The 24060-nt window shown below is 39.4% G+C and overlaps 1 protein-coding gene and 1 long non-coding RNA gene across 2 annotated transcripts in view; one reads left to right on the forward strand and one right to left on the reverse strand.

Moving 5' to 3' along the window:
- The first annotated feature begins 429 nt into the window (after nucleotides 1-429).
- Nucleotides 430-24060, forward strand: part of ehd4 (EH-domain containing 4) — a 46156-nt gene continuing 22525 nt past the window's right edge. The window contains exons 1-3 of the mRNA XM_067613348.1: nucleotides 430-892; nucleotides 8650-8826; nucleotides 17139-17236. Coding sequence (XP_067469449.1) covers nucleotides 663-892; nucleotides 8650-8826; nucleotides 17139-17236 — 505 coding nt within the window. The 5' untranslated portion in view covers nucleotides 430-662. The remainder of the gene's footprint in view (nucleotides 893-8649; nucleotides 8827-17138; nucleotides 17237-24060) is intronic.
- LOC137199217 (uncharacterized) lies at nucleotides 8731-11171 on the reverse strand. The gene is made up of 3 exons (XR_010931751.1): nucleotides 11053-11171; nucleotides 8896-9178; nucleotides 8731-8818 (listed from the first exon to the last, which is right to left on the reverse strand). It is a non-coding gene; the product is annotated as an uncharacterized lncRNA (long non-coding RNA).

Below are 24060 nucleotides of genomic sequence, written 5' to 3' on the forward strand. Positions count from 1 at the left end.
TGAGATGTAGTTGAAAATGTCAGAGAAAGCTAGTAAGTTAACCTAAAAATTCATTTTATTATAATTTATTTTATTTTTATTGTATATTATATTATTACTTCATCTTGTCATGTGATGACACTTGAGCTAATTCAACTCATCAAAGAAAAACTGGACCAATACTAACTTGATTACTTATATATAACTTATATTACTTATATATAACTTATATTGCTTATATATAACTTATATTACTCATATATAAGTTTTATATATGTATGTGTGTATATAGGATAGTGAGACAATACATTGTCTTTCATAATCATAACTGTGCTTTGGCAACACTTGTCAAATGTCTATTGAATTGAACTGAATTGATTAATTGTGTGTGAGCTCCTTGCTGCGTCACAGGGGAAAGGGCGGTGCCCTCAGGTAGGCTAACCACACACACACACACACACACACACACACAGAGGAGGCAGTGTGTTCAGAGCAGCGGAGACTCCCAGGTGCCAAACACACAGTGACGCACACCAACACAGAGACACACTTTCCTCCGCTCAGCCTGAAGGACGAACTGAGCGAACAGGAGCCGAAAACCGCCGGAGGATTTGGAAATATCGAAACAGGGAAGTTGGATCTGAGCGCGTCGCTGTCAGCGGAGGAACAGTCCGGTCATCAGCATGTTCAGCTGGGTGAAACAGGAGCAAGGTGGACGCAACAAGGAAGGAGAGATGTACCAGACGGTGACGGAGGGGCTGCAGACCCTTTACACCAAGAAGCTGCTGCCGCTGGAGGAGACCTACCTCTTCCATGACTTCCACTCTCCGGCCCTGGAGGCCGCCGACTTCCAGAGCAAGCCCATGGTGCTGCTGGTCGGCCAGTACTCCACCGGGAAAACCACCTTCATCAGGTACTAACCACCGCCGGGGTCCCGGGGCCGCGGAGGCCCGCAGTGCGTGCGCGTAGAAACACCAATATTAGCTGTAAAATGAGCAGAAGAAGAAGAAGAGCACCTTTACCAGGTGTTAAAACAGTTTACACCTCCTACAAGCTCTGTGGAGGAACCTCATGCCAGACTTCATATGAAAATCCGACTATTTAAAGCTTTCTTGCTTAGCGTCAAAGATACTCAAGCATAAAGCATAATTTAAGATGTCAATCAAATTATTTGATTCTTATGTTGAGTTCGGCTTATATAACATCCACCAACGCAATCTGTATTTTAAGGAATTTACACGTTTTAGATGCGGTTCCTCGGTTGTCGCTACGCCCCTCAGTGCAGTCTGGTAGGAAGCGGCGGTGGAAGCCAGCAAGCCTCTTACAAAATAACTAACGAGATGTCATGAAAAAACCTTCTGCTTGATGGATCAGATGCATCCCGAACTCAAACCTGGACGTTTTCTAACAGAGAAACGTCTCCAGTCTTTCTCTACAATGTGTGATTAGTTAGTAAATAGCAAGAAAATCTTAAATAGGACGATTTTTCAATGGAGTTTGGTATATTTTTCTCTGCATAGTTTTTTTCATTATTTAACTTTAGTGAACTGATGTTTGAGTTGAAATTAAAAGCCTGTGATGCATCCTGTGGATGTTAGTTTCCACCTGCATTCAGATAAAACTTGAATCTTAGTCTATTGTGGAAGTTTCAGATCAGCCTGTAGGACAACAGACAGTTTCAGATCATAGTGGCTGTTGTTGAATTTACTTATGATGCTTGTGTGCTTTTTACAAACACGCTCAAACAGTCTGTGAGTCCTGAATCATTTGGATCCTCTGTAGGTTTCTAACCAGCAACCCTGCGGTCCCGGTCCTGCAGCTGGGACCTCTGGGCTGCATCGTGTTTGACCCTTGATGTTGGTACTGAAATTTATCTGTTACTCAGTTTAATGAGTTTACAAAGCCTGAATACAAGAGCTGATATCTCCAGTACTGGTCTCAGCAGCAGATACTGTGGCTCATGGGTAATGTAGTACTCATGAAAACATTTATAATCAGTCTGTTGACATAGTGGCCTGTACGGAGCTGTAAGGTGTGGATGTTTGTCTGTCTCTGGATCATCAGTCCTGTGTAACTGATCTTCCATTGTTCTGTGTATTTACGCGGTCTGAGCCTTTATTCTAAAGCTCCGGCACACTGTTGTGATATTTCCGGCGTTTTTGTTGTTGTTGAGTCAGATCTGAAGCAGAGAGGACGGACGCCGGGATGTAATTTATCTGCTGAATATTACAACAAGAACAGTGAAAGTTCTGAAACATGGTGGTCTGATCCTGATCCTGATCCTGATCCTGATCCTGATCTGATCTGATCCTGATCCTGATCCTCTGTCCACATGATGTGTATATGTGGGAGAAATGTACGTCACTGTGGACAAAAACATGTAATTTAAGGCAAATAAACTCTATTAATATAACATGACACACACACAGCAGGTCCAAAGTAAAAGTTATTAAAACCAAACTTATTATTATTGTTAGAATTAAAGAAAATGTGGACATGTGTGCAGATCTAGACCTGAAACATAGAGGAGCAATAAACACGACATCAGGAGGCAGCAGAGAAGAATAAAACTTTATTGATCCTGAAGGAGGAATTCATGTCCCAGCAGCACCGAGACTGAAATAAATAAACTATAAAGTTAGAAATCAAAGAAATTAGAGAGGTGACATTAAAACAAGCTAAATACAACATTCACACTGCAGCAGCTGTATTTACAGAAAACTTTTGGCAATTTTACTTAAAACATGATTTAAACAATTAATCGATTATCAAAATAGTTGCCGGTTAATTTTCTGGCCATCAATTAACTGACTAGTCGTTTCAGCTGCTGTTGTTTACAGTTAAAAGTCCGTCAGAGTTGAATTTTCTGGTCATTTCTTCTACAAATGTGTCGCTTTGTAATGAAATAAATCTTCATCTGTCTTTGTTTTCATTCTCGGAACAGAAACACGTTCTCTGTTGCTTTCTGGCTGTAAAAATATCAAACCACTTCCTACATTTTAATCTGACCTGCTACACACACACACACACACACGCACACACACGCACACACACACACACACACACACACACACACACACACACACACACAGGGGTCTCCGCCTGCAGGCTGGCATGTGGTCACGAGTTAAAGAGCTGATCAACACGCTGCTGCTCCTCACTGTTAAAGCAGCTCACACACACACACACACACACACACACACACACACACTCTATACATGTATGTGAATGCACTCCAAGAAATCTGCATCTGTGCATCCGACCAAATCTTTGATGAAAAGGAAACGTGATGCCAGACTTCATGAGATCATCTCTGTGTTTCAAGCAGCGAAGAGAAACACGTGGTCGAGAATATTCTCAGTTATCAAACAAACGGATCCGTTATTAAGATCAATTCTGGCTTCATAAAATCCTCCGAGCAGGTTCCTGGTGTGTTTCTCAGTGCAGCTACTCTGAGCTGAACGTTAGTTTGAAGAGTTTAGTCTCACCTGGACGTCTGACGGCAGAGACGAGCTGCGACTTGCACAGACTCTCAGCTAGATTACACAACATATGTGGTTATTCAAGTAGAGCCAGATCATCTGTGCATCTGAGTATTGATTATTAAAGCTCTAGACTTGTTGAATATATATGTGTCTGTACAGTCAAATGTTTGTTATAAGTTAATAATCTGATTCTTCCTGGTATTAATGTGTTTTATTAGTTCTTGTGGCTGTAGTGCTGCTTTGTTAAAGGGGAACTCTGACCATTTAGTATCTAAAGTAGATATGAATTGTTTGGTCTATAAAATGTCAGACAATAGTAAAAAAAAAAATGTCCATCACAAGTCTCAACAGTTCCAACACAAACATATTCATGTTTCTATCACATAAGACAAAGAAAAGCTGCAAATTCTTACAACTGGGCAGCTAAAATTACACAACGTCGCCTGAAAAATGACACAAACTTTAAATGTGAACTGTCTGAGGACCGACGATGACGAGTAAACTGATCCTTTACTTGAAAAATGGTTTAAAACAGGCTTATTTCCCTCCAGAGGCGTCGTTCTGGCAACAGTATCCAGACTTCATTATCAGCTGTGTACATGATAGACAATAATAACAAATATGATCAGTCTCCATTTCTGCTGAATATTTTCCAAATCATACCTTCCGCCTGTAGTTTGGCCTCAGTGGAAAGGATCATGTGACTTGATGATGTTTTTATTTAATCTTTATTTATACAGCGCAGGTTGGCTGCTGACAGGAAAGTAACGAGGAAGAAGAAACACATTAATACATAGAAATTAGACCATTTACAATGTGCAGCCTGAATGAAAGCAGTAGGGATGCACCATATCGGATTTTTTGCCGATATCCGATATGCCGATATTTCCAACTCATTGTGGCCGATTGATGCTGATAAAGATATATGCACAGATTTTTTCCAGCTGGCTGAGGAGACTATTATACATGCAAGCATAGATTATACTAAATATGTTCAAGAAAGACAATATATGAAGGAAGAACTGAGGAAGACTGGAGTTCAGGAGCTCTGCATTAAAACTTTAATGAAGCTGCCAAGTGGGAGCAGCAGTAGAGTTTTCATTGAGTTTATTAGACAGACAGGATTAATGTGTAGGATTTAATCTCAGATGCTGATATTTCATTTTAGAGCTTATATCAGCCGATACCGATGACGTGCCGATAATATCATGCATCCCTAGAAAGCAGCTTCTTGAAGTTACAGAGAGGTCAAAGTGTTTTAATTCTTCTGAGACATTGCAGATTATTCTATGAGTTAACTGCTCCACTAACAAAGATCAGCTCTGCAGTGTGTTTAAATATGAAGCAGAGCAGCAGGGATGAGATATGAAGTGATAATTTCCCACTAATGGCTTTGCAGATTAATAAATACCAACAGTTATAAAGGTCAGTCAGCGGTATCAGAATGTGGTGGTGAGTGTTATAATGACCTGCAGATAATGAGGAACGCTGCTTCATTCACTCTGTCAGCCTGCAGCTCAGAGGGAAGCTGAGATAGTTTCTGAGATATTTGAGTGTAAGTTTCCCATCAAGACGTCTGAATATTAAAACCAGTCAGAGTGGAAATGTTTGACTGTGTTTTACTTGAAGCGAGATGATCGTTGAGATGATGATGAGAGCTGATTTAAGATGAACGAGTGCATTAAAACAGTTGCTGTTCAGTCTGAAAGTCTGAATGTCGGAGTGTCCTTGAACGCAGCGTTTTCAGTGTCGTCTCTGCCTCCGACCGTTGCACCACATGATGATAACGTAACTGACAAAAATATTAAAGAAGGCGACTAAATATTGACTGTGATGGATTATTGATCCGCAGCGAGTTTCAGGCGTCTGCAAGTTTATATTTTTAATAAACTGAATTGAATTCAGGACGTTAAAACTGCAACGATTAGTCGATTAATCGGTTTGTTTACAACTATTACATTAAATGCATATAATATAATCGATTTATTATTTTTAGTCATTTTTGAAGAAGTATGAAGACGTCGTCTTTGGCTTCTGGAAACACTGATCGACCATTTTCTGACATTTTATAGACCAAACAAGTAATCGATTAATTGAGAAAATAATCGATAATGAAAATAATCACTAGCTGCAGCCCTGAAGGACGTTAATGTAGAAGTTGGTGTGACTGAGAGCTGAGTGATGTCATCATGCTGCAGTTACAGTTAACTGAGCTTATCACACATCTGCAGGCAGAGAGAGAGAGTGTGTGTGTGTGTGTGTGTGTGTGTGTGTGTGTGTGTTTGTGTGTGTGTGTGTTTGTGTGTGTGTGTGTGTGTGTGTGTGTGTGTGTGTGTGTGTTTGTGTACATATCAGACACATTTTGACATCAAACCAGACCTGCAGAACTGACCTGCAATCACTTTAAGTCTGTTTGTGTCCAACACACAGTCTGCAGAGAGACTGTAGCTGCTGCTACAGTGTGTATGTGTGTGTGTGTGTGTGTGTGTGTGTGTGTGTGTGTCCCACTACTGCGGCCCCACCCTGCCCTGAGGAATGCTATGAATCATGGGAACTGAAAAGAATGCAATGAATCATGGGAACATGTTGCCAGTAAATTGCAGAGTCAACATATTTTCTTCTTCTTCTTCTTCTTCTTCTTCTTCTCTGAACTGCTGGAATCAATGAGTGGTTCGTGGACCATAAACAGGTCACATCGTGGCCTCTGATTGGGCCGCACATGTTTCCCAGCAGGAACATGAAGCGTGAAGGAGAGTTTAGAGTCTGTTGTTGTCGGAGTTTTTCACACTTTTGTTTTAGTTTATTTAAGTTTCTTCTTCATGTATTTTACTGTATACTCAGTAAAGTGTGTAGTTATTACTGAGCGGTAACACTGGCTGACTTTCTGTCGCTGGTGAATGAGAAATGTTCTCCCAGCACTCCCAGTTAATGGGCCCGCCAGCTGCTGCAGTGAACACTTGTGGTTTTTTACTGGGAAGCTTTGACTTCATCTCCTCACGGAGGTGGAAAAACACAAACTGGTTGAGGGTTGAGGTTCCATTCTATTAAATCCTGAGTGAGTATCGAATCCACTCGGTCAAATCTGAATCACAGAAACTTGAATCACGTCTGCGTCAGTTTAGTTTTCAACCTTTCCAACATTAATCATCTGTAATCACGGTTCGATGTGTGAGAAGTCAGAAACAGTTTCAGTCTAATGAATGTTGAAAAGCTGCAGCTCCAACCTTGTTTTTGCATGAAACGTCTCAATGTTGGAAATGTAGTTTATTTATTTAAAGTATCGTAGATGTTAGCTGCTCCGTGAGTCCTGTAAACTGTGACAGAATTAGTTTCTGCTGCACTTCACAGGCCTGCAGTGACTCAGTCAGTGATGATCTGCGGCTCAATTAAACGTGTGAAGCATCATAAGGCTGTCTGTGGTTTTCTTCTTCTTTGATGTCGGTGTCGGTCAGAAAAGCAGCGACAACAGGAAGTGAGAGGACAGAGCCTCGCTGCAGCCATCTTACATCTCTTCCTTCCTTTCTCACTTTTCTTTTAACAAGGAAAACAGTGCGAGAGGTCGAGGAGGTCAATGTTGAGATGAAAGAACCCGCCGCTTTTTTTAAAGTCAGCTTTTCTCTCTTACTGAATTCACTGATACGTTCTGAGTCTGGATGAACTTAAACGTTAAACCGTTTGAAGGTTTCTTCAGATTTCAGTCAGACTTCATGCAGGACAAAGTCGTCCAGAAGACTATTATTATTATTGTATTATTGTATTAAGAATATATATGTTTTTTTGGGGTCATTTTTAATTTTTTATTCCTTTTATCAGACTGTGACAGTAGAGAGATGACAGGAACCCTGATTTTGCTCATTTTTAGACTCTAGTTCTTGTGCGGCTGCTTGCATTTGAGAAAGTTTGCATGATTTCCTCAATATTTCTGTAGAAAAACACGTTTATACTCCTCAAAGTGAGACACAGAAGAAAACATCATTTTGAATTATAAAGGAATGATGTCTCACTGTTATTTACGCTCTTATACTCATTTTTTGGACATGTTTGGGATGAAATTTGTGTCATAATAATAATAATATTAGTTGTGAATTTTTCAGTTCTGACACACAGCGCTCATGTGGGCGGGTGTTACAGCGCTGCGTCCCCATTGGTCAGTTACTTTTGTGGGGACAGGAAGTGCAACAAGTAGTACAATTTCAATGACCCCCCCCCAACAACTTTGTTCCTCGCAACTGCCAATCTTAATAAAAAGTACATTTTTCTGAGGTTATTATCAGTAATTATAAATAACCATACAGATCTGTTTGCTGCTGAATATATATGAATATAAAGAATGTGAAGCGTTATGTTAGTTGTTTGTTTTGGCTTTAATCATCAACAGTAAGCTAGCTAAAGTTAGCTTTAGCTTGCAGCTGATTAAGGCCAAAACAAAGAACAAAGGAACATTATCACTTCACACTCGTTAAATTCATATCCTGTATATTCAGCGGCCGACGTCTCTGTTGTTATTTAAAATTACTAATAAGAACAATTAAGAAAACTCTGACCTTCTGTCAGGATCACCAGTCATGAGAAACAGAACAAGTCGGTGGGGGGAAATAATTAAAGTCGCACCACTTGTTGCTCTACAGACCATTAATGTCCCTCTCAAAGTAACTGACCAATGGGGACGCAGCGCTGTAACACCCGCCCACATGAGCGCTGTGTGTCAGAACTGAAAAACACAGAAGAAAAATTCTGATCAATGAAAGAAAAGTCAGAATATTTTCATCAAATGTTTCACATCTTATAGTTTTGTTGTTAGTTTTGCTTTTTGAGATCTTTTTTTTTTTTTGGTTTCAATTCATTTTTATTCACTTTTTGTTTGTTTGTTTGTTTGATTCTTGGGAGGTTTTGTTCAATTGTTATGACACAAATTTAATCACATACACATGAAATATGCAAAAATCAGTTTGAAGCTTCACATGTGTATTTCTCTTGGTCTTCTGTGCAGAATAGTTAAATGAACCATCAGTAAGATAAAGAACTAATGTATGTAATGAATGAATAAACAATAAAGTGTTTAGAGGCGGTTTGGTGACGTCCAACCATCGTCTTTACAGCAACTCACAAACAAACACAGACATCAGATTCTCACATTCGGGAAACTTTGACTGAAATGATGAACTGATCTATTGAAATGTTCCAGGTATCTGTTGGAGCATGATTTTCCGGGGATGCGGATCGGTCCGGAGCCGACCACAGACGGCTTCATCGCGGTGATGTACGGCGAGAACGAGGGCGTCGTCCCTGGCAACGCCCTGGTGGTCGACCCCAAGAAGCCCTTCAGGAAGCTGAATGCGTTCGGAAACTCCTTCCTCAACAGGTAAACACACACACACGTTATAATATAGTCATCAAAATGCTGTTGGAACAATGGTTATATGTCCTCTACCTGTTTCTTCACACCAAATCACCAAACGAAGTGATCTGTTATCAGCTGCTTCATCAATAAACGTCTGTGTGGAAGTTCTTCTCTCTCAGCTCCCTCCATCCAGTGAAAGCAGCGCCGACATGAATCCTTCAGGTTTCTTTGCACTTTTCTTCGTCTTTCTCTCACTTCTTTGTGGTTATACCGTCTCAGCTAACGCAGGAACTGAGACGTGTGACGTCTGACGCTCGCTTCATGCTGGTAGGAGTCGACCAGAAGCAGCTTCACGAAGCCCTTGACAACATCTCTAAACATTAAGATATGAAAAAAGTATCATAATGTAGCTTTAATGATGATGTTTGCAGGTCAGTTTCACCCAGAGACTCACGTTACCTCCAGCATCCTCACAAGAAACACGACAGTATCGATCTAAAATTCAGACCGACAATAACAACTTATAGTTACATCTACGCCATCTAGCTGCCGTTATAATTATGACCCGTTCAGATGATGTCAATATGATGTCAAAGGCTGCAGGAGACCACTGTTTACCACCTGCTTCCAAATGTGAGCTGGAGTGTATCTTGACTGGTGCATGAGTGTCCAAACCATGATTGATCTTTCCCCCTAAACCTGACCAGACCTTATCCACATAAACATAAACCATCATTATGTTATAAAACAGTCCTGTGGATCGTTCTTCTGGTCCTCGTCCGTCCTCTAGAAGGCTGTAAACACTCATATATGTTGTTTTGTGTGAGGACTCTCTGCAGAACTTTACTGAACTTCAGCCTGTGAAGAGAAGCAGCGTGATGTCCTGATGTCCTGCAGCCGAAGGCGTCTTAGTCTGAATCAAATTATGAGATTCTCACCGTGACAAAATCCACAAACATCTTCTCATTTACATTTAAAAAAAAAAAAAAAAAGATTTTGGAAGAGTGGGATTAAACAGTAAAACTAAATCCTGGACTGTGCTGCGGCAGTAACGGAGACGTTTCTAGAGACGGAGACGGATCTCCAGGATCGTTAATCAACTCGGTCTCTTATCATTAAGTTTCATCTTATCTGTCATCGCGCTGAATTAAAACCGTATCATGTAACAAATCCTTAAATCTAGCTCTGACGTCTGAATGATCCTCGACTCCCCGAGCAGCAGAGTGAGATAGAAGCTGTTTTTAAAAGCTGGATAAATAAGAGCAGACAGATGTGACACAACGACCTCACAGCTCCACCCGACTCTTTACACTCAATCCTTTAAAGAATAATTAATATTTTCCACCTCGCTCTTGTTTTCTTAGTATTTCTGCCGTTATGATGATTGATTTGCGGTCAGAACCTCGTCGCTTTCTCCACCACAGAGCTTCACATGTCTCTGCTATCACACAACAGTCAAAACAGAGATTTACACTTTATTTTCTGAAAGCTGCACCAGTTTTCTCTGAAGCTGTTTTTATCTCGTGCATGTAGACGCTGATGTTGCATTCATGTTTACTCTGTAAATATGAGCCACTGACCAGGAGGATTGTTGTAGGCTGTAATTATGGATGTATGTTATACCCAGGAGAAAAAACACAATGAAGATTAATGAGAGAAGAAAGAAGAAGAAGAGATAAGAGGAAGAATAGAGAGAGGAAAAAATATTAATAATGATAATGGTAATAAAACAGTAAAATAATGATAATAGAAGAATAAAGGAAGTTTTACAAGTAGATTGTTCACTTACAGAGGATGTGTTGCTCATTATTGAACAACAGAAAAAAAGAAAAGTTTTAAGACAGTTTTTAAAAGATATGAGAGACTGAGTGCATCTCAGCATGTAGGAGCATAAAACTAAAGGCAGTAACAGTAAAAAAACACTCACACATCATACACACTTTGCTACAACGTGACAAAGTGGGTGAGAATACACCATTCGTCACTATTTTCACCATCAATGCCACATAGCTTACGAATTTAACCATGCTTGTTAATTGTTTGTGTAGCCATAGGTCCAGCATTAATCTGTAACTTGCAGACATACTATCCCGGGTTTGTTTGTGGTTTGCATTATGTTTGGTTACAGTTCACATACCAGCAACATTTTTGGTTAAAGTAAAACACAGATAAGTATCGTTAAGTTTAGTGATTGTTTATTGGTTAAGTTCTGCATTTCATAAGTTAATCATTTACTTTGTTACTTACCGTACCCACCATGTGCTCCACAAACAAAAGGCACCCAACTACTTCCTCTATTTATACACTGGGTTATGTCATCAGTGATGTCACCGGGTTAGACCAAGTATTTGGGGGGATTTATGTTCCAAACATTAAATGTTTGGTTTAGTATCGATATGATTTGTACTTGTTTTGGCTCAGGTTGAGGTTTGATGTCGTGGATGTCTTTTGTATAAACAATGTTGACTGATACAAGTAGCTTTGTTATATACCAGGTGGCATAAGGGAAAGGACACCCCTGCAATAAATATGGTTCTGCCTGATAGATTGGAGGGCCTATTTAAGACGGTAGGTTTAGGGGAAGCAGAAATTAGAGGATGACAGTGTAGCTGTGTGCACGTGATCATGCCTTAGTTTGCTTTATCCTGAGTTAAGTTAGTTAACTTTGATTTTGCTTGTGTGATTTTCATTTTTTGAGACACCTTTTTGGTTTGTTTTTTTGGTACACTGGACTGAATGAATCAGTTTTTACTCATTCAACAAGAGTCTGCCTCCTACCACCTTCCTAGCCTCTATGGTCAGGTTTCCTCACATACAAGCACATGAATTCACTCTTTCCACTAGTGTCAGGATCTCCGATGTACATCAAGGCTAAACGTCCATAGATCAGTTTTAAAAATCATATGAAAAGGCTCCATCTAACTTCAGATCTTGTCTCATAAACTGAAAATCAGACTTTTCTAAAATAATCTGTGTGACTGTTGTCTGTACAGTCAGAACAAGAACTTCTAGCAGCCAAAGCAGCAGGACTTTTTTATGATGCAGATGTGCCAGAATGTAAACAAACAGGCTAAAAACATGTCGGTTTACGCTCATTCTCAGTCACTTTTCATCAGTTTTCACCAGATTATCGCTCCTGAAGACAGTGGTTACTGTAGCTTGTTTAGAAACAGCTTCAAAGAGAAAAATAGCGATAAGCTAGTAACACGCCGTTCCTTTACAGAGCTTTGCTAGCTTGTTGTGCTGTTGTGCATCAAAACCTCTTGACTTTGTACATTATAAATTTCTTCACAACTTCAGAACTAAGTTAAGAGGTTGTGATATTTAGCACAACAAGCTAGCAAAGCTCTGCAAAGACACTTACACAGAACTACTCTCCAGAGACTGAAAACGTGATGCTGTTATTAGTCTTTGGAGCCGTTTCTAAACAAGCTAACGTGACCAAACTCTTCATGAGTTAGCTTCAAGCTAACCCCGGTGCAGTGCATCATTTATGCTTAATACTGCACACTGTCCTGTTCAATAAATCAAATCAAATCAAATGACGAAGGAACATGTCACCCAGTGCAGTGGTGTGACTCACTGACGTGTTTTTAATAGTTTCTGGAACAACAGCGGAGGAATAAGATATATCAGGCTTTGATACACACACACAATACTTGTTAGTAGATCAGTTCATTGTTGGTTTGGATCCAAACATGAGACAAGGAGAAAAATGTAGAAGATCTCCAGAATTAATTCAATAATCGTTTAATTCAGGTATGTTTAGAGCATCTTGTTATTTTGTTGGTGGCTAAACTAACAGATATTTATAAGTATAAATGGCTTCTCTACACATTCCTGTCACCACTCTCTTCAAAACATTCGTGACCTCGGAAGTGACCTCTTCACCCCTGACACACACACACACACACACACACTGCTGCCTGTCAGACTCCACAAACCTGACAGTTTGTAGCGGAGTTTAATTTTAGCTGAAAACACTCCAGTCCGAACGTATTTCCTCTGTCCAGAAATATTTCTAAGAGCGGCGTTGAGGAAGTGGGAGGACGGTCGACCCTCGAGCTGTGTGTGAGTGTTGACGTCTCCCCGCAGAATTCCTTTAACCAGGAATCTCCTCTTGCCCCGGTGCGACGGAGGAACCTTCCACAATAACTTATTGTTTCCAGGGGGGAAGTGTGTTTGCGTCACCACGTGTCAGCGCAACGGTTTTGTTTTTTCCCGCTGCCAGCTCGACGCTCGGACGCACCGAGACGATTTATAGCTGCTGAAGTCTGTCGGCTAAATTTAACTAAAGATACTATCATCAATGTGAGCCAAGAGTCAACACACCTTGTCAGATAGACATGAATCAAGGGAAGTTGGTAAGAAACAAAAGAGAATTAAAAACCCATAAATGATAAACAAGAGCACTCTCTGATTGAGTTGATAGGAAGTAGCTTTGGTCGCAGGACATCACATGACCACACTGACAACAAAACATCACATTACCACGGTCACACAATAAAACCATGAAAAAGAATAAAATAAATAAATAAAACAAGTATGTACTGTTGTGTACAGTATCATCATCTTAACACCTTTGCTGTTTATGAGTGAAGAAGGTGAACAGCCTGTTGGATAAATGCCGTTCTGCTTCTGAAACTCCTCAGTCTTCTTAAAGGAAGGAAATTAAAAAGATGACTCACTGGGTGAGAAGAGGCTCCTTTCCTGTAGCCTGATGGTGTAAATGTCAGTAATGGATGGAAGCTCCTGGCTGAGGATTTTTAATGCACCACTTTGTCCAGATATTAACTGTCTTGGCTTGAAGTGCTGCCACAACACACAGTTAATGTAAAGGTTGAGGAATCAATACCAGCACAATGAAGTGATTTCAATCAGGAGAGACAAGTGATTGAAGCAAAGATAAGTGTTTATTATACAGATATTGATGATTGAGTCTGTGGTGTTTAGGGAGATTTTGTAATCGAGGGACATCAGGGGCCGGTTTCACAAAGGTAGACTGACTAATTTTAAGCCAAAAAATTAGACACCTTACCTCCAGGTTAACTCAGGCTAAGCAGCAACCTCCGGGGCTGTAAAATGAAGCCAATGTGGAAGTGCCAAAAACTGCAGTTCCTTGAACGACCACTTGAGGCTCCAAAAGCGAGTCAATCCCCATAGACCCCCATGTTAACATGTCCAACTTTACAGCAGAAATAAACATGTTTACAGCCTGGTACAAACAACGGTTTTGGTTTCTAAAGCTAATTTCCTCTTTCATGACAACTGTACGGGGGGGGGGGATTTTTTTATAACTCACCCATTTAAATTTTATTAAACCGTAAAGTTATGCATAATGAAGGACATGGCTGCTTTGAGTGACAGGTCCGCCAGCCAGTAGGTGGCTTGTTTCAGCCATTCCGCCCCGCCTCTTTGCCCATTTTTGATTGGCTGGGAGTTACAACGCTTCAAAACCGCTCTTCAGAAACCAACGGGTGACGTCACGGTAACTACGTCCATATTTTTATACAGTCTATGACTCAGGCTTAAGACCCATGTTGCCATGGTAACAATCAGTGACACCAACTGACCAGTAGCACCCAACAAAAAAAAAGAGGAAAACATTTCTTTCTTTGCAACTTGTGCCATGTTTTTATATCTTTTTTGAACATCTTTGACGCTCCTCTCAACTATGGGATTAACATCGTTCCTGTTAAATTCCTCCAAAAGACACATACTTTCTGTTGGGGTAAACGGAGCTGAGTGGTTGCATGCGGCCGCTCGGTCGGCCATTCTTTTTGTTTTGAAAAAGGTCTTAATTTACTCAGAATTCATTGTACTGTAGTCCTACTTAAGATGGTCAAGAACTAAACTGCTTTGTGCAACGGATGTTTTTAGATCTGAAGTCTGACTATCTGTTATATCTAAGCCATAGTCAAAGTCTATCTTTGTGAAACCGACCCCAGTCCTGAGCAGCAGCAGCAGCAGCAGCAGCAGCAACATAAATCCCCTCGTGGAGTCCAGATACTGGTGGCTGATGACCTCTGCTGAGGCTGATGAGGCTGATGAACCTGTGAAGATTGGTGGTGGAGGGACGTGCATAATGCAGCATGAAAACATATTTAAAAAGACAGTCGCAGGATGATTGGCCGACAAGAAGATGTGTCACCTTGTTATTGGATAGATGTGACCAGCTGACGTCTCGGTTGACGCCCGGCGATCACAGCAAGGAAATGATGAATGAGCCTACATTGTCTTCCTGACTGAACTTTCACTAAAGCTCCATATTAAACCTTCCTGTGATATGAAAAACTCTTTCAGCCATCTTAAAAAATAGTTTTTTTTCCGAGCCTTCATCAGTACTATTATAGCAACTGTTGGCCTCACACATTTAAGAACAGGAGACTGTTTCACCCGGGAGTTTGTGTTTCTACATCTGTTAAATTTATTGGTCACTTCTGGCCAGACGCAGACGTCCACCACTACTTCCTTTATTTTGGAAGCATGTTAACTTCAGTCCACCAGGGATGAAACTATTACAGTACTAGAAATCAAGCCAACTAATGTGTATCATCAGCAAACTGACACACTAGAATAAAATAGAAACTGACTGAAGTATTTATGTACTAAAACAAAACTAGGACAAGAGTTTCTCAGTCAGCGGGGAGTTTTGAGTTCTGGCTGCATCGAGGAAACAGATCGAGCTTTATTGGCCTTATTTTCATTAACAATTCCATTTCATTTAATTTCCATTAATTGTCAAAAAATGGTAAAAAATGTCAAATACAATTTCCTAAAACCCAAGAAAACGTCGTCAGATGTTTTGTTTTTTTCAACCAACAGTTCAAAACGTAAAGAGACTCAGTTTAAAACTCACAGTTACAATCTGGATTCAGGGAACGTTTGTTATTTTTACTTGAAAAAAGTAGTTTTTGAACTTTTAGGATGAACTGTCTTTAACCCATTTTTATATGTGTGATAATATTTTTATGCTGCCTCCAACAGCTTGAAATGTGCCATACAAATAGAAATTATTATTATTATTATTGTTAAATTTTGGGGATCCTCAAAATGTCCATTTTTCTAACAGTCAGATGAAGAGTTTTCACACCTATTGACTCTCTGATCAAACCCAGTTGGTTATGAACCACGTCAGCGTGTCAGCGTGTCCGTCCTCTAAATGCTTCCTGACTGAAACAATAGTGTTTGCAGACCTGGATATTAAATCACTGCAGCTCTTGTGATCTGTGCAGGAACTGTCACAACACACTGGACCATGATGTAATAACTGCTGTTCAGAGTGCAGGATGATGATGATGATGATGATGATGATGATGATGATGATGATTAGTTGTAACATTTTAAATTTGTGGATAAACTTCTTGAGATGCAGCATCTCATCATTGAGGACATTAATACACAATATAAATAAATTGATGAATAAAAATGATAAACAATCAATATAAAATAGCATCAAACACAAAGAAGCTGTTTATTCCTTATTTTAAACTAACTCAGATCTCTTTTACTGCACTTATGTTAATTTATGCACCTTTGTTTCTTTGTTTTTGCATCTTACACACTAAAACTCACTGAGTTTAAATTTGACCCAGTTTGGGTCCATAAAGCACCAACAAAACATCTGGTTAACAGCAGTCATCTGTTATTCTGAACCAGTGTTACACACAACAAGCTGCAACTAAAAACTGTCACAATGTTTGGTTTCTTGTACAAAACGATGAACAGATGACATTTAAAAGATACACAAGTTATTAATAATCAATAACAAACTGTGACATGTCAGTTTAAACAGAGCAGATTGTAACAAGCTTTAGTTTGAGTAAATAACCCAACAGTAAAATAACAAATAACACTAAAACTGGCTTTAGTGGTTTTCTGAGTTACATTAAACCGTATTGTGTTGGTGCTTTATTGACCTAAACTGAGTCATATTTGAACCCAGTGAGTTTCAGAGTGTATGTTTTTAATTTTTTTGTAATTACCTGGTCATGTGAGGAGCAACATCTCATTCTGCTGACTGTGTATTTTTATGTGGATATTCTTATTTGGTTTGAATGATAATTAAATAAACTTGAACTTGAACAGCCATGCCAAATAAAAAATATATCAGCACTGAAAAATGAAATGTAAAGACTACAAATGTTAGAAAAAATACTAATTAGAATAAAATAATAACGAAACATAAAAGCAAATACAGTAAAACAAGAAGAAGTGTTTGAGATAAACAAGCAAAAGAGTCTTGAAGTCATAAAAAGAAGTAATAAATATTAATGTGTGTGTGTGTGTGTGTGTGTGTGTGTGTGTGTGTGTGTGTGTGTGTGTGTGTTCAGGTTTATCTGCTCTCAGATGCCCAATCAGGTTCTTCAGAGCATCAGCATCATCGACACTCCCGGCATCCTCTCCGGAGAGAAACAACGAATCAGCAGAGGTATGAGCTCTGTGTGTGTGTGTGCATGTTTTTGTTACCTTGTGGGGACCGTTTCTGGTATGAACGCTGACCTTAGTGGGACCAGTACTCCTCATGGGGACCTGTGTGTGTGTGTCTGTGTGTGTGTCTGTGTGTCTGTTAGCTGACTAAGCTATCAGTAACGCCCTGCTGTTGGTGTTTTGTGTTGTTGCATAATGATCCTTCAGATTCTTTCACTTCCTCATATTGTATGAAGTCACAGCAGTCGACCTGCTGGGATGCAGAAACCTCATTCAGTCATCACTCAGTGTTTCTGACTCAAACACACTTTGTTCCTTATTAATCTTGTCCGTTGTGTTAACTCACACTGCAGGTTTTAGGCCTTATTCAGACCAAATCAGGTGGTGCAGCGAAAACGCCAGTCCTCCCATTCATTTGTATGGGGGTAGTGCACTTCGTCTGCAGGCATTTTGGCTGCTGTGGCACCGGACTACGGCTGGAAAGTTTAGCCACAGTCGACGTTACTGCGGCTGAAGGCTGCGGTGACCAATCACATCTGGAGATCAGACTGATCAGAGAGTGTAAACTCTGCCATGAAGGAGCACAAAGATGTTACTAGGAGGAGGGGAGGACATTTCTCCTTGTTTGACAACATTAAAAGTAAAGTAGACTTTGCTGTCGGCTTCCCGACTCTTTATAAAAAAGACGAGAGAGAGAGAGAGAGCAGCTGTGGTCGAGCGAGCTGGAGAATGAATGAAGAGAGAGTGCTCTGGTCGTGAGAAAGCCGATGAATCAGATCAATAAAACTTTATTTTCTGATTGTTTCACAGCATTTAAGTTGTAGAGCACAAATAAACACACCCACACCTCCACTCGACGCTGCGGCAGTGGGTCGCACCGCCTGATCTGGTCTGAATACGACCTTAATCTTCCTTTCTGCAGAAACAGAACCTGTGACTTTCATGCTCGCACTGTTCAAATCAACAAACAATTAATTCAAACAAGTTGTTTCTCGTCCTCGACAGTATTGACATAAAGAGAGAAAGACGGCGTTATTGTGCAATAATACTATGAACAGAGAGTTCATGATACATTGTCATGGGAGCTGTATGTGCTCACTAAGTTATTGTGTAACGTCTGACAGCAGCTGCTGTAGTGGAGCCGACCGCTCTGACAATATGTAAAGTAAACTCCAGGAACTCGCTTCATGTTTTCACAAAGACCTATGAAAGAAACGCGAATGAAAACGTTCATACGGGCACCTGACTAACTGTGAACCCGTCCTTTAAGGTTATTTCTGTTTTATTGAACTGAATCACAATCATGGAACATATAACACGTGGATTGATGAGTTAAGAGGACATCTCAACATTTCTCAGCTGATTTTCATTAAATCTGCTGTTTATATTCTTGTTAACTTTTCCTTCAGCACCACAGTCCAGACAAAGTTTCTACATGTTCCCAAGAAATGTTTGGATCTGATTCCTGCTCCTTAGAGGATGAACTGTTTAGTTTTTAATGACACTCAAGACAAACATTTCATTTTAATCTGTGTTACTTATAAGACTAAGAGCAGATTAATCATCAGGATGTTGTTTGTTGTGTCCAACTCCTCTATTGTGTAATGAACTACGGGACACTACTCTCGTTAATTAACATTTTTAGTTGATTGTTTGTATTAACGGTTGTCCAGATGTATCAGAGGGGGTTTCACACGTTTCTTAGGAACAGCAAAACTTCTTCTTATGAAATCGATCCCTCTTTTCTGTCTCACTTCCTGTTTTATCTCACAGTCTGTTTCCTGTGATGAATCACAGCACTTTCATCCGCTGCTGCTGCTGCTGGTCTAAAACCACAGAGTCTATAAAAGCAGATCTGAAACCAGAGAAACTGATTGACTAATTGATCAACAGTTACAGATCTGTAGCCACTGTGGAAGTTGTGAGTTCTGTTTCCTCTCTGTCATTTTAACGCCAACATCCTTTTTGTTAATTTGGTATAAATAAGACAGGAGGTGATTAAAGGTTTATGGTATTTGTGGGAAATGTTTTAAAGAGTTTGGATGGTGTAGTGTCTGAAGCTTTGCTCCAAAGAGTTTATCCATATTAAAAACAGAACTTTCTCAGTTATTTTCAGTTTTATTTTTCAGGAAAACATCTGAGTGACAGCTGCTGAAACTGCAGATTTTCTATTGTTTTTATATGGAAAAGCAACACAAGTATAAATAGGATACAGCAGAAAACAGATTTTTCCTGTTTACATTTTTTTTTTACCCATTTAGAGCCATAGATGTGTACACATAGATACCACATCTGTGTCTTCTGGCTGCTCTACAGTAGAAAATATCAGATGTTTGTGCTTCTAAAGAAATAAGGAATAATTATAATTTCATGGACGAGTAGTTATTACACAACATTCTACTGTCAGTAATATGTTGAATTTAACGTTATCACTGTAAACAACGTTAAGCGGCTGCAGTCGGACTCTTTAATGTGAGTCCAAGCACCGTCCTGAAATCTCCCTCAAAGAATAAATAAACGCTTCCTTCACGCTGACTAAACTGATAAAGATCACGTCTCTCAGACACGAACATGCAGCACATTAACTCATTTTCATTTTCCTGCTTTTAGTTTTGTTTCTACTGAACAGCTGATCGAGCAGAACGTGTCACTGTTACCCTGGAACTGATGAGATAACTGACTTTCTGCATCGTTTATGTAAATAGAGTGAAAATATATATAACATTAAAACAGAATTATAAAGCATGTTGCAAATGTATTTAGTCTCTATTCTCTATGATTTAGATCCAAGACAAAGAAAAAACAAATGTACTGTTTTTGTTATATACTCTGATACGCACATGTACACTATATGCGCATATGACACAGAAACAAACTGACGTCGCCGTTGGCGTCCAGTTCAGCGTCCGACTGAACTGAACTCACCAGAGACTCTGCTTCTCTCTCGTTTTCCCGCTCAGCTCTGTACGTTTATAAAACTGATTCATAAAGCCGTGAACTTTTTGTTCAGGTTGAAACAACTCAAGTAAATTCTCTTTGAATCACGTCTTCCAGGTGACTTTATATGCGAACGACCTCTAAAATATACTTCACTTTCCTCATGAACACACAGTTACACACATCTTTTTTGTATCTCATAGACAGGTGTGTGTGTGGAATCATTTTTACCTTTCTTAGACAAGTTAGAAACTATCAGAGTTGATAAATGTGCCTGCGGGAGTCCTATCAGCTCACAAACAATCGTTGCCTGAGTACAGACACAGACGTGTAACAACCACATTAACCAGAGATCAGCTTCAGTTTAGTTATGTCAGCATTAACGTCAGTTATCAACAGCTGACGGAGAGAAACACACTGAAAAAGAGAGAACAAAGATAGAAGTTTATCATTCAATCTACCAATTATTTTCTTGGTTAATTGATTAATTGTTTTGTCTATGAAATATCAGAAAGTAATGAAGAATGCCTCCTATAATTTTAGAGTTCATGGGGACGTCTTCAAATGTCCTGTTTTGTCTGCTCAACAGTCCAAAATTAAAAAAAATATTCAGTTTACTTTCATGTATGACGATAAAAGCTTCAAGTCCTCACATTTGAGGAGCTGAAACCAGCAATTGTCCTTTAAAAACGACTAAAATGTTTTCTGTCTAATCAATTAATCGATTAATCTAAACCAACCATCTCTGAACGAAATCCTGCTGCTTTCTCTTCTTGATGGATATTAAAGATTAAAAAAAAGACTTGATATTTGTGGAGAACATTTTCCATCTGACCAACATTTATCAGTATCAGCATCTAGTGACCAAGAAGAAGAAATCTTCAAATGTTTTTGTTTTTTCTGATAAATGGTTCAAAACTCAGATCTTCAGTTTATATTGACATAGAGCTGCAACGATTAGTCGATTAATTGACGAGTTGCCAACTATTAAATTAATTGCCAGCTATTTTGATAATCGATTCATTGTTTTGCCATTTTTTTAAGAAGACAAAGTCCAAATTCTCTGATTCCAGCTTCATAAATGTGACAAATGTGGACAAAACAAGATATTTGAAGACGTCACCTTTTGGCTTTTTGAAACAAATAATCGATAATGAAAACAATAGTCAGTTGCAGCCCTACAGAGATATAAACAGAGAAAAGCAGCAAATCGTCCCTCTGGAGAAGCTGGAATCTGCAATTTCTGAGAAGTTTTACTTGAAATGATTAATTGATTATCAAAATAATTGCTCAGATTAACCGACAGATCATTTCAGCTCTAAAATAAAACATAAACAGCAAAATCCTCAGTTTGACTCTGGTTAAAGAAAAGCTTTTGCCGTGATGTGATCCAACATGCTGCAGCCTGGATGATGATGATGACAGCATCAGTTAAAGCCTCAGCTGGGTGGATGCAGGGAGGGGGAGGATTAGAGGGAGGGACGGAGGGCTGCAGGAAGCGGCGTTGGGGCGTTCCCTCCATCTGGAAGCGGTTAGAGCTGCTCAGCTGAGGCTGAATTCCTCCTGAATATGTCCAACAGGCCAACTGTGACTCAACACACACACACACACACACACACACACACACACACACACACACACACACACACACACAGAGGCAGGTTGACGTCAGCTGCATGTCTGACACATTAAACTCCAGCGTTACAGACGCTGAAGGTTCAGTCAGATCACAGCTCCCAATGTTTTTATCATGTTTATTAACACTCAGGACAGACTGAACATGAATATCTGGTTAAAACACTGAAGCACACGCGTGTTCTACACGTGTAACCTGTTGTGAAGACGTGTCGTCAAACCGCACGTGTGATTTGTTGATTTGTTTTAATTATCGATTCATCTGCAGATTACTTTCTCAATTAACCGATTAATCGTTTGGTCTATAAAATGTCAGGAAACGGGTAAAAATGGCCGTTATAATTTCATTAGAGTCAGAAGTGACGTCTTCAGATGTCTTGTTTTGTCCAACCAACAGTCCAAAACACAAATATATTCAGTATGACAAAGAAAAGCATGAAATCATCACAACTGAGAAGCTGGAACAAGCAAATATTTGGCATTTTTGCTTGAAAAACAACTAAAATGATTATTCGATTATCAAAATAGTTGCTAATTAACTCTCTGTCTGTCGACTAATTTAGATAAGGAACTATTTTATTGAAGTACATGCATGTTAGACGTGCGAATCACTGACTTTGTTCAGTTTGATTCACAATTCACTAGTTTGGCAATTAAGTCACATGAGGCTTCTGGCAAACAATAATAGATGTGATGTCCTGACGTTTTATATTTTTTATTAAAAATCATTAACAGATTAACCAGAATTAGACTTAATTCATCAAGTACATGCTGTAGTCCAGCTGGTTTCTGCTCAGTCAAAGATTGTTTGTGAAGTTTTTTTTTTTGTTTCCATTAACTCCCACAGAGTGAGACATCCTCCTCGCTTCACCTTCTCCTATTAAACGTCTGCTAAACTGAGGTGAACGTATGTAAAACTGCTGCCTGTAAGACAAAGCCCAGGTTTCAGCCGCCCTGAATTCTTCTTTTGCAATGTGTTTTAACTTTTCCGATGACATGATGTCATATAAATATTTAGTCACCACTCAGCTAAATAAATGATCAGATTGGATCAGACTCTGTATCTGCAGCCATAAGAACTTGATCAGAACATCTTTAGTTTACTGTATTTAAAGTCTGGTGTTTCACAGTCGACGTGTTGAGCTCTGTGTGTGTTTCACGGAGACGTTACAGTTGCATGTTTGGCTGTAGATCCTTCAGGGTGGAGCTGCTGTTTGCCCTCTTGGCTGTGGTCAGAAATGCTCACTGATCAGCTGCCATCAGCGGGCGGAGACTGACTGGAGACTGAAGCTTCACAGTTTCTGCCGGACGAAACTTCACGTGTCTTTATTTGTATTTCATGCATTTTGTCTCCTCAGTTGGTGACGACAGTTGTTGCTCGTACATCTTGTTTTCCATTTGTGTCCAGTGGTGACGAAGAAGTACTCAGATACTTTACTGCAGTAAAAATACCAATACAGCAATGTAAAAATACTCCAGTAAAAGTCCTGTATGAAAAATCCTCATACAGTAAAAGTACATAAGTATTATGAGCTTGATGTAGTTAAAGTATTGCAGTAAAAGTACATAAGTATTATGAGCTTGATGTAGTTAAAGTATTGCAGTAAAAGTACATAAGTATTATGAGCTTGATGTAGTTAAAGTATTGCAGTAAAAGTACATAAGTATTATGAGCTTGATGTAGTTAAAGTATTGCAGTAAAAGTACATAAGTATTATGAGCTTGATGTAGTTAAAGTATTGCAGTAAAAGTACATAAGTATTATGAGCTTGATGTAGTTAAAGTATTGCAGTAAAAGTACATAAGTATTATGAACTTGATGTAGTTAAGTATTGCAGTAAAAGTAGTGGTTTGGTCCCTCTGACTGATATATTATTATATATGACATCATTAGATTATTAATAGTGAAGCATCAGTGTTAGAGCAGCATGTTACTGTTGTAGCTGCTGGAGGTGGAGCTAGTTTACACTACTTTATATACAGTTAGCTAGTTTAGTCCAGTGGTTCCCAACCTAGGGGTGGGGCCCCTCCAAAGGGTCAGCAGATAAATCTGAGGGGTGGTGAGATGATTAATGGGAGAGGAAAGAAGAAAAAACAAAGTTCTGATACACAAATCTGTTTTCAGTTTTTGGACTTTTTCTCTAATCTTTGACTTTTGCTGAAATATTGGATCATTTGAACATTTATTGAAATGAAAGCATGTGAGAAGTTTAGAGGGAAAAATCACTATTTGGTGGAGCTGTTAACAACTCA

The sequence above is a fragment of the Thunnus thynnus genome, chromosome 16 (genome assembly GCF_963924715.1).
Source record: "Thunnus thynnus chromosome 16, fThuThy2.1, whole genome shotgun sequence".
Taxonomy (NCBI): Eukaryota; Metazoa; Chordata; class Actinopteri; order Scombriformes; family Scombridae; genus Thunnus; species Thunnus thynnus.